Source organism: Talpa occidentalis, unplaced genomic scaffold, assembly GCF_014898055.3.
Source record: "Talpa occidentalis isolate TD23 unplaced genomic scaffold, MPIMG_talOcc4v2.1 talOcc4.5, whole genome shotgun sequence".
Taxonomy (NCBI): domain Eukaryota; kingdom Metazoa; phylum Chordata; class Mammalia; order Eulipotyphla; family Talpidae; genus Talpa; species Talpa occidentalis.
The window spans coordinates 85,231,546-85,244,341 of record NW_023604861.1 but is presented as its reverse complement, the minus strand read 5'-3'; the positions used below and the strand labels follow the sequence as shown (position 1 = coordinate 85,244,341).

The window sequence follows — 12,796 nt, the reverse complement described above, 5'->3', positions numbered from 1 at the left end:
TCATCTCTTTTATCTCAAAGAAAATTTAACCACACACAGAGACAAGTCCACCTTTGGCCAGAAGCTGAACTTAGTTTTACTGAATTAAGAAATACTTTCCCCTTGCACTTGACTCCTGCTTCTTTTGGTGGGCCTTGTGGTCCTCTTCCTTCCATGAGACACTCAGAACACACTACTGCCTCCTTTTGTAGGGTCTCCAGCTGCTGAGCAGCTCCAGAACATCCTGGGGGAGGAAGATGAGGCTCCCAACCCTACCCTCTTCACAGAGATGGATACTCTGCAGCATGATGGAGACCAGATGGAGTGGAAGGAGTCAGCCAGGTGAGACAGAGTCCCAGGAGGGAGGTGAAGGAGGGCTTCCTACCCTGGTCTTCCCAGAGGCCCAGGCTGGGTCCACCACCTGGTGGGAAATACCACTGGTCAGTGGCATCTCCTACCTTGACTTCTACCAGGGTGCTTCCTGGCCCCTGAAGATCCTCCCAGCTGCTTGGTGTGGGAACTGGGTTGGACACTAAGGAGCAAACAGAAATTCATGAGTTTGTCTTCATGCTCAAAGAAATTAAAATCCAGCTGGAAAAGCAGATCAGATACCCATGAGACAATGAGTGAATAATGCAAGGGCATATAGTCTTTCATAGCTCAAATTAAATGCTGTAAGAGAAGGGAAAACACCCAGCAGAGGAGCATTGCTGGCCTATACCTGTCCTGGGACAGAACAACTTCTAAATTGAACTGGGCTGGTCAAAAGCACCAAATCCTGCCCAGATTGCAGGGAAAAGAAAGATGATGGTAGGAGGCAGCAGAAAGGGCTGATGAGAGGAGGTACCACCTGGAAATTGAAAGAGACTAGAAGACAGACTATACCAATGTTTCTCAACCTTCGTTTGTACTAGCACCCTGCCCCTGAGAAAAATATAATCCAAATTAACTTTATTAAATTAAAATTTAATTTATTTCTAGTAAGAGACATTAAGTACTAAGGAATAGATTTTTGTCAGATAGGTTCGAGCTTTGGAATGCCACAAACCTTTGTAATATCTAAAATCTTTTTGTTCTCCCAAGAACCATTTTTTGCATCAGTGGAACTGATAATTGCCCCTGTTAAGAGTACATAGACCAATGGCCAGCTGTGCCCCAAATGGGCTTGGTCTAGGGTGCCACAATGGCACCTGAAACTCCAGCCAGGGCTCCTCCTCACCCACCAACCTCACTTACCTGGGTGTGATTCTGCAGAGTGAAGAGGAGCAGGTTTCAACACCCTTAAATCTCCCCTCTCCAGCCTCTCCTGGCTCCTATAATAAAAGCCATTGGGTCAACTAGCAAATGCCTATAGGCTTCAGGGAGGAAATGAATTCTTAGTCTCCTGGATGGGCCCAACCCCTGCCTGGAAGCCGATGAGTTGTTCCTATGACATTATTGAATGAACCCTTACCCTTAAGAATTCATAGGCTCATTTCAGCCAAGCTGTACAATGACCCTGAGGAGGTAGGAATTATTATCATCTCCAATTTATAGATGTGGATACTGAAGTTGAGTGGGGGTAAATAGCTTGCCAAGCATCAGAGCATGTGATAGCTGAGTCTGGATTTTAGTCCATGTCTGTCTGATCCCTCACCTTGAGGGCTTATACCCTTGGTCATGCTCTTCCCATTTTCTTAGCCCCTTTTTCCCCCTTCCTCCAAATTCTAGGGACCCTGATCCCAAGGGAAGATATAAGTTTGGAGGCAATTTACTGGGGTGATAGATAAATGGGGTCAGCTACAGAGCCTAGAATACATTCTGGGGATGATAAGAAAGGGGACATTTCAAGTGATCAGGACCCAGTCTGTGCTTTTGTGACTTAATGCTTCTGTGCAGCTAGTGCCGCCCTTTCCTGCCCCAGATGGGCAAAAAGAAGGAAAGTTGAAATGAGCCTTCTCAGAGTGCCTTCTCCCAAGCCTGGGCAAGGGAGCATTTCCTTCAGCTGACAGTCTGTGGGATTCTCTGGGGGAGCCAGTTCTCAGAAGCTTTCAGAATCTAAGAATCAGCATATCCTAGTGGATTCTGGGTCTCTTGGAATAACAGGAAAAATTGGTAAGGAGGGTCACAACCCCTCAAACATGCATAGCCTGGGAGCTTATAGATCTATAGCCACATCAAAGTGAATAGGGGAGGAGGCTCTTTAATGAAAGTATTTAATTTGCTGTAGGAGTGTTGGCTTTATTGAGTTAGGAGATTAACAGAGTGAAAATCTCAAATCCTCAAGGAATTTGGTGCTTTTCAGGGTTATTAGTTTGGGGGATGTTTCAGGCCCTTAAAGAAAGAGTTACTCCTTGATGGATTTAAATGGTTTTTGAGCTCCCCTAAGCCGTGCTCCTGCCTGCATAATAGGGACTGTGTGTGCTGGCGTCACATCTAAGTGATCAATGCTGGTAGGTCAGGCTGTTAATCAGATAGATTTTTATTAACTCGATCTTTTTAGTAGTCCCTCAAGGGAAATGTGGCTGGCCATTTGCTGATACTGACCTTGCCTGAAGGAAGGGCAGAATCAGGTGGGTTGGGGTAGGGTGGAGGTGCCTGCCTCCCCACCCCCACTTTGAGAAACAATTTACCCAGAGTTCCACCCTCCCTCAAGTCCCAGGTAGCCTGGCTGCAAGGGAGGGAGGGAGGGAAGGAAAATGACCTGGGCTGGATTGCACCCAAGTGTAGAAGGCCCTTTGGGGTTACTCAAAAATAGCCAGAGCTTAGAGCTTTCCAGAGCTCTGAAAGCAAGCCCAAATCCAAACTGCCTCTGATCTCAACTCAGAGCAGACCAAAAACATGAACTTGCCAGAAAGTTCTTATGTGACCTATATGCTCTGAGATCATTTCCGTGATAACTAGGAAAGGGCAGAAAGAGGGACAGGACAAGTGAGTCAGCTTAGTTGCATCAAACCAGATCAGGGCATTTTCAGAAGCCTGAATGGTTCTCTGCACATGGATAGGGTTGCTTTCTTATGCTGTGCATGATGGATCAGAGTCTGAACTTTCTATCTCAACCTTGAAACTACTCTCACTTAAGATCCTGTTTAATACCCTCCAGATATCACTTACAGTCTTAGTATGGGGCAGAATGCACTCCAGGCCTCAGGTCTTACCACTCATCTGGAGTCACCCTTGTAGGGTCAGAGCTGCCCACTTTCTATGTAAAGCAAAATCTGAGAGCACCTAGAACAGAAGTCAATAAATCTCATTATTTACTAAGTGTGTATTTTCTGCAAACCCTGAATCAGGTGCTAGAGATACAAAAACAAACATAGCAGATGCCATCCCGGCCTATATGGGCTCTTCGTCTAGAAGACACAAAGGTGAATAAGTAGGCATTTGGTCATGGGGTGCTATGAAAGCACAGCATAAGCCATCGGCATTTAGGTGGAAATCGAACCCATAGAAAAGGATATGGTTGCCTCTGAGATCTGTAAGTAAGGAGAAACCCAAGACAGAGCCCCTCAAGAACATTAACCTTAGCTATGGGCAGAGGAAACAGAATGTCTCACAAAGGAGACTGAGAAGGAGCAGGTAGAGAGGAGGGAGGGGAACAGGAAGAGGACATTTCAGATGAAGAGAGTGGCCAACAAGTGGGGAAAGAATTGAAGAGTCACAGAATGGAGCAAAGCAAGAAGTCTCCAAACAGAAACCAGAAGGCAGTATGTGGAGAAGAGTCAGAAGGATGAAGGTGGGTTTCATTGGACACTTTTTGGAAGATGCTTTTCTGTGAAGGGCAGGAATTACAGAAGTTTCGAGAACATAGGATCTAGAGAGGCTATTGGTTTTTGTTTTGGAGAAGGAAGCCTATTGAATGTTGATGGAAAGGAGCAGGAAAAAAGATGTTTAAAGATGCAAGATGCAGCAAGAGGCTGTTGGATAGAGGGTGCAGGCCCTGGGCACAGTGGGGGTTCTCCCAGCTAGGTAGGTCCATGTTTCTCCCCTGTGAAAGCCTGAAAGAACAGAGGGCAGGGCGCTGCAGTGATGTCTGGGGCTCCTAGAAGGGAGTCGAGAGAGTTCTGAGCTACAGGTTTCCAGACTGGTCTGTTTGAGGTGAGAGGAGAGTAGATGTTCTGGAAAAGTTTCAAGTTGCAGAGGTCCTGAGGAAGGCCCCATGACTGGCTTGTCTTATTACAGTGGACCTACATGGAGATTTATGGTCAGATGAAAGTTCTCAGGGTTGTTTGTCTTAGACTTGATGCTTATCCACTGGCCTGAGTAAGCATACTATTTGTCAGTATCAAGCAAAAGAAGGGAGCATCAGCAGAGTACAGAAGGGTCAGATCTCTCAAGTTGTGGACTCAGGAAGCCTTTCTCTGCCTCCCCCTAGATATCATCTTTACTCTTCTGCAGTAGGCTTCTGCTCTATTCCAGGAATCCTCCCAGAATGCATGGCTCTTCCTCAACCCTAATTCCTAATTCTTCGAGGAGAATCTGATTTGTCAGATGCACTCAGACCTGTGACCCAGACTAGAAATACAGGGAGGTATAGAGAGAGCTGGCTATAGCTTGGGGAGTACATCCCCATGGTTGGAAATCCACTAGACAACCCAATATGTCTTTTACACATGTGTAGTACTGAAGATATGTCCTTAATGTAATCTGTTAGTTTTGCCACAATTGGTCTAGAACTTGCAGAATTATTTAAGTCATCTATGAGCATATAGTGGGTGAAGCTTTGCAAACATATATCCGTCTTGGGGGTATACTCCAGAGATCATGCTCTGCGTTTACATGTGCACATATATTAATGCCGCTACAGCACTACATCTATCCTAAGGCAATGGAAAAGTGGAAGTTCTAACCTGTGTGTATAGGAGAACTCTGCAAAGTTAGTCTTATCCACACCTTCCTTTTCATTCTAAAAATATTTTCGGGGGGTTCATGTTAGACTGTAGGAGAATTAAAATGAGTAAAATGTGAATATGTTCTTGAAGTGCTTATGATCTACTTCAGGTGTCAGCCAACTTTTTTTTTTAAATTAATCTCATTAACTTTTTAAAAAGATTTATTTATTTATTTATACATGCACTGGGTACAGTCAGAAGCGCAGGAGGGTGAGAGAATTCACCAGAGCCAGAGTGGGGAGCAGAGCAGGCAGAAGGACCGAAGTACACTCCTGAGGGGAGCAGCAGGCGGCAGGAGAGGTCTGCGCGCCATGTGGGACCCTCCATGTGGGACCCTCCTCCGGTGGCCGGGGAGCAGCCGGGGATCGAACCCGCGCTGCAGAGGCTGCAGGTAGCTTCGCAACCCAGCGCTCAACCACTGCGCCACCGGGGAGGCCCTCAGCCAACTTTTTTTAGGGGCCAGAGAGTGAGTATTTTAGGCTTTTTGCCCATCTCAGATTTCTACTTCTTCTTCTTCTCCTTTTTAACAATCCTTTAAATATGTAAAAACCATTCTTAGCTTGTTGGCCTTACAAAAACAAGCTATAAGACTCTTTTAACCTACAAAGCATGATTTTTTTCAATCCTTGATTTAGTGTAAAAGACAGGTGTGTGTGCCTCTGCACAGATAAACGAAGCCCAGGGCAGTATGTGTGACATGATGAGAATATGGGCTCTGGAGTCAAAGATTTACCCTCAAACCCTGTCCTTTACAAGCTGTGTGATCTTGGGCAGAAATTCTAAGAGTCTCTGTCTCCTCACCTGCACACTGAGAATAGTAACAGACCTTGTACATGTGATGGATTTGGGAATTAAATAAGGTAATATATAGTAAGTACTTAGCATAGTGGCTGTCATGTAGAAAGTGGAGAGTAAGTTTTACCCATTGTCATTATTTTTAAGTGCTAATGATAAATGACACAGTGTGATGTAAGTCAGAGAAAGGTGTCATTCCTCCACAATGGGTCCTGGAGAGGCTGCCTATAGAGGATGCGGCCATTGAACTAGGCTCTTAATAGCAGAGGTGGAAGAGGGAGCATCCAAGTAAAGGAGAGAGCTTCTGAGGGCCAATAAGGAGGTTTCAGCAGACTCTGGGAGAGGCTGACAAACTATAAATAACAGTCCCATGGAGTAATTGCAAATACAAGTGGCCCTGAGAGCAATCTGGCTCCAGAAATCTTTTCTGGAAGGAGCCAGGAATCTGTCAGTAACTTTGCCTGATGGCATTCACTTAGCTGTGGGCTCCCCCTTGCCCCAGAATGAAACAACAGTATGCAGCAGGACATAGCCCCCTCCCCCATTCTATTCACTGCAGCTCCTAGAATGCCACACCTCAGCCCATCCTTGCCAGCTGTACCACCGATTATACTTTCTAGAAAGAAGTGGTTCTCCAGTAATGCCCAAGTTGCTCTGCATAACTGAAGATCTGTAGAAACTCCTAGGCCATCAAAAAGGACTTTCAGTCACAGGGAGTTATTTAAGTTAGCCGTGGAAGTGTGTGGGGTTCATTCCAGAACAGTCTAAGGTAGAGACCCTCACCTGTCTAGTCCAGCCCTGGGCACATCTCATCTGCAGGGATGCAGAGACTTATCCTGAGTCTATTAAACATTTGAATCACTTAGGTAATGGGCCTCATTCTGATTCTATATCTTTCTGACTATTAATATGACTTTCCTTCTATATCTGCCTAAAAAGAAAAAGGCAAGGGCTAGAAGTTAAGGGTAATTAACCCCAACTATTGTAAATCTCTTTGTAAATTAAGTAAATTGGTCTTTGAGTAAGCATTAGTCAATATTTCTGGACCTAATCATCTTTGGGGCAATAAAAATGCAAATTTCTGAGTCTGTTCTAAGGTAAATACCCCAAGAGGCCTGTGAGGGCTTGCTGATACTTATCAGTCTCTCCTGGTACTTCTGAAAGTTCTGCATATCACTGTCGATCCTTGACCCATGTCTGCTCACTCAGTCTTTTATGCCTTATGATCTTTCAAAAGATCATTGCCAAGTTTGGCTTGTAAGTGTGCCCATCATATGTATAGTTTTAATAAGTTTAGAAATATTTTGTGTTATTTCACATATATTTTTAAATGTATGCATATATCACTATGCTGTAAAAATTTGCCGAATTGTAGGAATGAGCAAGAATTTGCTTAGGGGATCCCTTTTTGAAAACTTTCCTCCCATAAATCATCTGTTGGTGCCTTTCTTAAAGAATGAAACTAGGGAGTGTTTGATGTTTCCTTAGACATCTGTAGGAAAATTCTTCATTGGCTCAGAAGAATCAACACTGGCCTTTAGTTTCTGCTAGAACATTCAGGGTGTTGATATGACTCAATATGGAGTTGAGTAGTTTTACTGTGTAATGGAGAAAAACTCATTCACATTTCTTTTAAGAAATAAATCTGTTTAAGAAATAAATCTGTAATTTATTACAAACAGACCTTAGGCAGAAAGCACAAACTCTGTCTTGATGCTTTGTAACTAATGTGCAGAAGTCAAATTTATGGCTGGTGGGTGGTGGAGTAGGGATTGGAGATTTGCAGAATAAAGTCAGTGGGGCCACATACATAGAGAATTACCAGTGTGTGGGTGTGTACTGTACAACTTCCTGGTGAATAAGCTTGACTTTCTCCAAGAAACAAATTTGCGGAACTATAATTCTTAAAACAAATGTTTATAGGCAATGTAATCCTAACATTAAAAGTTGCTTCTTACAGATTTTTTTTGTTTTGATCTATAAAATTGGGATTATCCTTAGGGGAATTTTTGCAAACAAACTAACCAATTATTGATATGTAAAATAAATAGAAAGAGCCTTTGCTCCAATCACAACGTTTATATATAGTTTCCAAATTTTCTTTTTGTCTAACCAAACTTAACAACCTGCTCATTGTTTTGTCTTCTGGAAGACCTGTATCTTCTTTTAAAAAGTACTTGACATTTGATTCTCAGGCACCTGAGATTATGGAATCAGACTGGGGATGTCAGGATTTGTAAGAAGCTCCCAGGTGGTCTAATGAAATAAAGGTGGAGAGCTGCTAACTCATATGCTTGCCAGGACAGGATCAGTGGGGTTTATAACCTAAGTCTCTTTCTGAGGTTTCTTAGTTTTCAGATCCTAAAAAGAGATCCTCCCCCCTCTCATATCCCATGGTTTGAGTGTTGGGAAGCATTGGCTGTACCCAGTAACTATCACTCTTGGTACTAACTGAACAGCAGTTTCCTCTAATCATATCTGTGATGAAGTTACTAGTCACAGAAAAGGACTTAGTTCTTTTTTTTTTTTTAAAGATTTATTTATTTATTTATACAAGCACTGGGTACACTCAGAAGCTCAGGAGGATGAGAGGATTCACCAGAGCCAGAGAGGGGAGCAGAACAGGCAGACAGACCGAAATACACTGCTGAAGGGAGCAGCGGGCAGCAGGAGAGGTCTGCGCACCATGTGGGACCCTCCTCCGGTGGCCGGGGAGCAGCCAGGGATCGAACCGGCGCTGCAGAGGCTGCGGGCAGCTTCGCAACCCAGCACTCAACCGCAGCGCCGCCGGGGAGGCCCAGAAAAGGACTTAGTTCTGAATATCCTTTGTGAAACAGAGTTGCTTTTTGTGACATGTCACTCTTCAAGTTCCTTGTCAAGTCCATCCCATCCATCAGAGGGGCACCTGGCGCCCACTAGTGGCCTGGACAAAATCCCTGAGAGTCCCCTTACCAGCTAGGAGATTTTTCATTCTGCTTGAACTGTTTCCACAATACGAATTTCCCACTTTTGAAATCAACCATGGGATAAAGGTCACTTTGCAAAGAATTACTTGAGAGATTACACATTAACCATTTTATCAGGCTTCTGACTTTGGTCAGAGGCTTTTTGAAGAGCCTGTTCCTTTATTTATTCCAAAAAGAGGTTAAGCATTTTATTGTGGAGAATTTAAATCTATATAAAAGTGGTGTGAAGTAAAATGAACCCCCACATAACCACCACCCAATTTCAATGGTTACCAGTTAACTCACGGGCAATCTTGTGTCTCTGTCCCCTGCCCACTACCCCAGACACACACTGGAATCATGCATGATATTTGTGAAGAGAATAGTCAGAAATAGCTTAGATGTCCACCAAGTGAGGATTGCTTGATCAATTAAGTGATAGGAATACCTGTAGACATTTATAGACATGAAAGGATGTTCACTTGATATCATGTCCTGATGGTGTCATAAATTTGTATGGTATGTGTGTGTGCATACTTGTATATCTGTGCATTCACACACACACACAAATATGCAATGATAGTCATCAAAATATTAACCATGGAACCTTCTGGTTGGGAGAGCTTTGAGTGTCTTTACTTTCTTATTTCCAATATTGCAAAAGTATTATTCTCAATTTTTACATTAATAGCTAATACTAACGGGCCTCCCCGGTGGCGCAGCGGTAGAGCGCTGGGTTGCGAAGCTGCCCGCAGCCTCTGCGGCGCCGGTTCGATTCCCGGCTGCTCCCCGGCCACCGGAGGAGGGTCCCACATGGTGCGCAGACCTCTCCTGCCACCCGCTGCTCCCCTCAGCAGTGTACTTCGGTCCTTCTGCCTGTTCTGCTCCCCGCTCTGGCTCTGGTGAATTCTCTCACCCTCCCGCGCTTCTGACTGTACCCAGTGCATGTATAAACAAAACAAATGAACAAACAAATAAATAAATAAATAAAACATGCCTCTATAAAAAAAAAAAAAAATAAAAATAAAATAAAATAGCTAATACTAACACTGTTTTATGTGCCAGGCACTGCTGTAGTTACTATTGATATCTACTATCTTTATTCCTAAAGAAAATAAAGAGGAGGAGAGATTATGTAACTTGTGAAAGGTCCCAGATAGTAAATAATAAAGCTGGGGTTCAAAACCTGGTCATCTTGCTCCATAGGTTGTGTTCTTACTAAACTAATTAGCCCAAATAGAGTGAAAGCTCCTTAAATCTTCTCCCACCAGTAATTTTACCCCTCTCCTCAGCAGTAACCATTGTAAACCATTTGACAGATATCCTCCAAAACTCCTACTGGCGTTTTTGAACAAGAGTATGTGTTTTCATTATTATAAAATGGAATGGCATTGCCCATCCTGCCAGTACGTATTGGTTACCCTCATATTATTTTCCTCTGAGGGATAAATCTGCAGCATGGACACACGGATCAGTATGATCATGCCTCTATTAAAAATCGGTGCTTCCCAGCTCTTCAGCCTAATGGACAAAGCTGTAAAATATGTAATCTTGGTATACATATTACCATGTGCGGGTATGTGATAGTATTCCTGTGATAATTTCCTAGAAATGGAACCACTAGTCAAGACATACTTGCTAAATGTGGAAAGAGCTGCCCAATTCCCCACACCAAGAAGATGGTGTTGTTGCCCATCACACACATGCAGTGTGTAGGTACATGCAGTGTGTGAGCGCCCCCTCCATGTTTCCACCAAAACGCCAGCCTTTTTCATTTTTCATTTTTGCCAATATGAGTAATGAAGACTGTTGTTTCATTTGCAGTAATCTAAATGCCCTTGATTACCAGTAACGTTGAGCATCTCTTCATGTTTACTGCAATCTTTCTTCAGAATTTTTTCTGTTTAGTTGGGCAATTTGAGTTTTTCTTGCAGATGTGAGGAACTGATATGTTAATAAATATCAGTCCTTTGATGTCCTGTTTGTTGCAAATATTTTGCAATATATTGCCTCCCACTGAACTTCCTTTTTTGTCTTATTTTGTTATCCAAAGTATTTTATATAAATATATTTTTGCTATACAAAATTTATTTTTATGTTAGAAAATCAGTCCATTTTTTTCCTTTATGGTTTGATATCTTGCTTAGGAAGTCTTTTTCCAAGCATATAAATATTCTTTTCAATCAAGAATTTAAGAACACTCCCTATATTCTCTCTGACCTACATTTTTTATTATAGATTGCTAATATATTTAATTATGATAAAAATGTATTTCGTAAACTTCACCATTTTAACTACTTTTAAAAGTAGCATGCAGTGGACTTAAGAACATTCACACAGTTGTGTAACCACCATCATCCTCCATCTCCAGAATGTTTTCATCTTGCGAAACTGAAACTGTCTCCTTTAAATGTTAACTTCCACTCTTCACCCCCTCATTGGCAGGCAACACTCCTATTTTCTGTCTCTATGAATTCAATCATTCTAATTCCCTCATGTAAGTGGAATTATATGATATTTATCCTTTTATGATGGTTTATTTCACTTAGCATAATATCCTCAAGTTTCACCCATTTTGTAGCATATGTCAGAATTTCCTTCCTTTTTAAGGCCCTAGAATATTCCATTATAAATGTGTTTTTATGTTCAGACTTACTCCATGTAGAATCTAATATCAAGTTTGGTGAGAAGTAGGAACTTAACCATTTTATGTTTCAGTTGGCAATCTTAACCAGCAACTCTGTCAAAACCCAAATCCCCATGGGGGTTCCAGGCCTTTTTCTGGACTGTGGTCTCATTGTTCCATTTGTTTACTCCTGGACTGGGAACCCACTGCTTTAATTATTCCAGCTTCTCAGCAAATTTGTGTATCTGTTAAAAGCATGTCCCGTCCCCATTCTTCGTTTTTTTGGCTTTCTCCAAGTCTACAATTTTTAGAATTTCTAACCACTCTCAACTTCACTTTTTCAGAGGAACTTTAGAACATGGCCCAAAAGTACTTCCTTAGACTTTTGTTTGGAATGACTTAAAGCTGCCACTGATTTGAAGTTAACATTTTACAAAGCTGAGCTAGCTGGTCTTCAACCAGGAAGATCTGCTCTCTCCTGGCAGGTCTCTGGGCTGTGGGTGCTGCCCTCTTCAGGGAAGTACAGGCTGGTGCTGCTCTGTCCAATTGCCCAAGGCCTTCCCCTATGATCCCCTCTGTCCCAGCCTATGATTCCAGGGCTTCTAGAATGGATAAATATCTATATATCTTTGGCTTAATTTCCTTGCCCAGATGAAATTTAGGATTTTAACTTGAACTTTGAGAACCAAACTCCAGAGTGGGATATGTGCAACCCCCAGGCCTTGTAGAGAATCTTGGGGAAATATTTTGTCAGGGAACGCTTTCCCTGACCCCACAAACCACACCCCAAAAGGCAGACGCTGGTGACCAGGTTACAGCTGACTTTTTTTTTAAGTTTTATTATAGAATTTATTATACCATATATATTAATATATTAACTTTATTATATCATCAAGTTCCCTCATTTAAAGTGTGCATTTTAATGATCTCCAGTAAATGTATAATCGTGTCCATTTTAAAGAACATTTCCTAAAAGATCCTTCTTGCTTAAATGTAGTCATTCTCTGGGTGTCACTTTGACCTGAGCATTACACATCTGGAGCAGTGGAGAAAGGTGAGAGGGTTCCCAAGAGACCCTCTGCCTGTGCATAGCACCAATGCCCCAATAACGTGCACAGCGAGACTTGCAGAGAGCATCCCTTTCCTGGGGAAACCCCAATAGGGGATCTTCCTGAGGACACTGGCCATGCTGAGCCCCATCCTTATCCCTTCCAGGTGGATAAAATTTGAAGAAAAAGTAGAGGAAGGAGGTGAACGCTGGAGCAAGCCCCACGTGTCCACACTGTCCCTGCACAGCCTCTTCGAGCTCCGGACCTTCCTGCAGACCGGGACAGTGCTGCTGGATTTGGACAGTGGCTCCTTACCACAGATCATAGGTGAGGCAGGGACCTCTGTGGCCCACAAACCAGGGGTGGGACTTCTTGGTGTGGTTAGAGACACTATATTCATGGCAGCCTGTTTTTGTCAGGGTTAACGATCATTATTCATCAATAATGGAAATTAGCTCACATTTAATGGAGTTGTGAAGGAAGAGATTGATTTGACTTATTGATCCTAAAACTTTCTGTGAATTTTGTTAT

General features: G+C 42.8%; 1 protein-coding gene across 5 annotated transcripts in view; it reads left to right on the top strand.

Annotated features, from left to right (window-relative positions):
- Window positions 1-12,796, top strand: part of SLC4A5 (solute carrier family 4 member 5) — a 106,617-nt gene that overhangs the window by 47,830 nt on the left and 45,991 nt on the right. For all 5 annotated transcript variants that reach the window (XM_037527661.2, XM_037527660.2, XM_054701744.1 and 2 more), the window contains 2 exons: window positions 192-321; window positions 12,432-12,592. In XM_037527661.2, coding sequence (XP_037383558.1) covers window positions 192-321; window positions 12,432-12,592 — 291 coding nt within the window. The remainder of the gene's footprint in view (window positions 1-191; window positions 322-12,431; window positions 12,593-12,796) is intronic.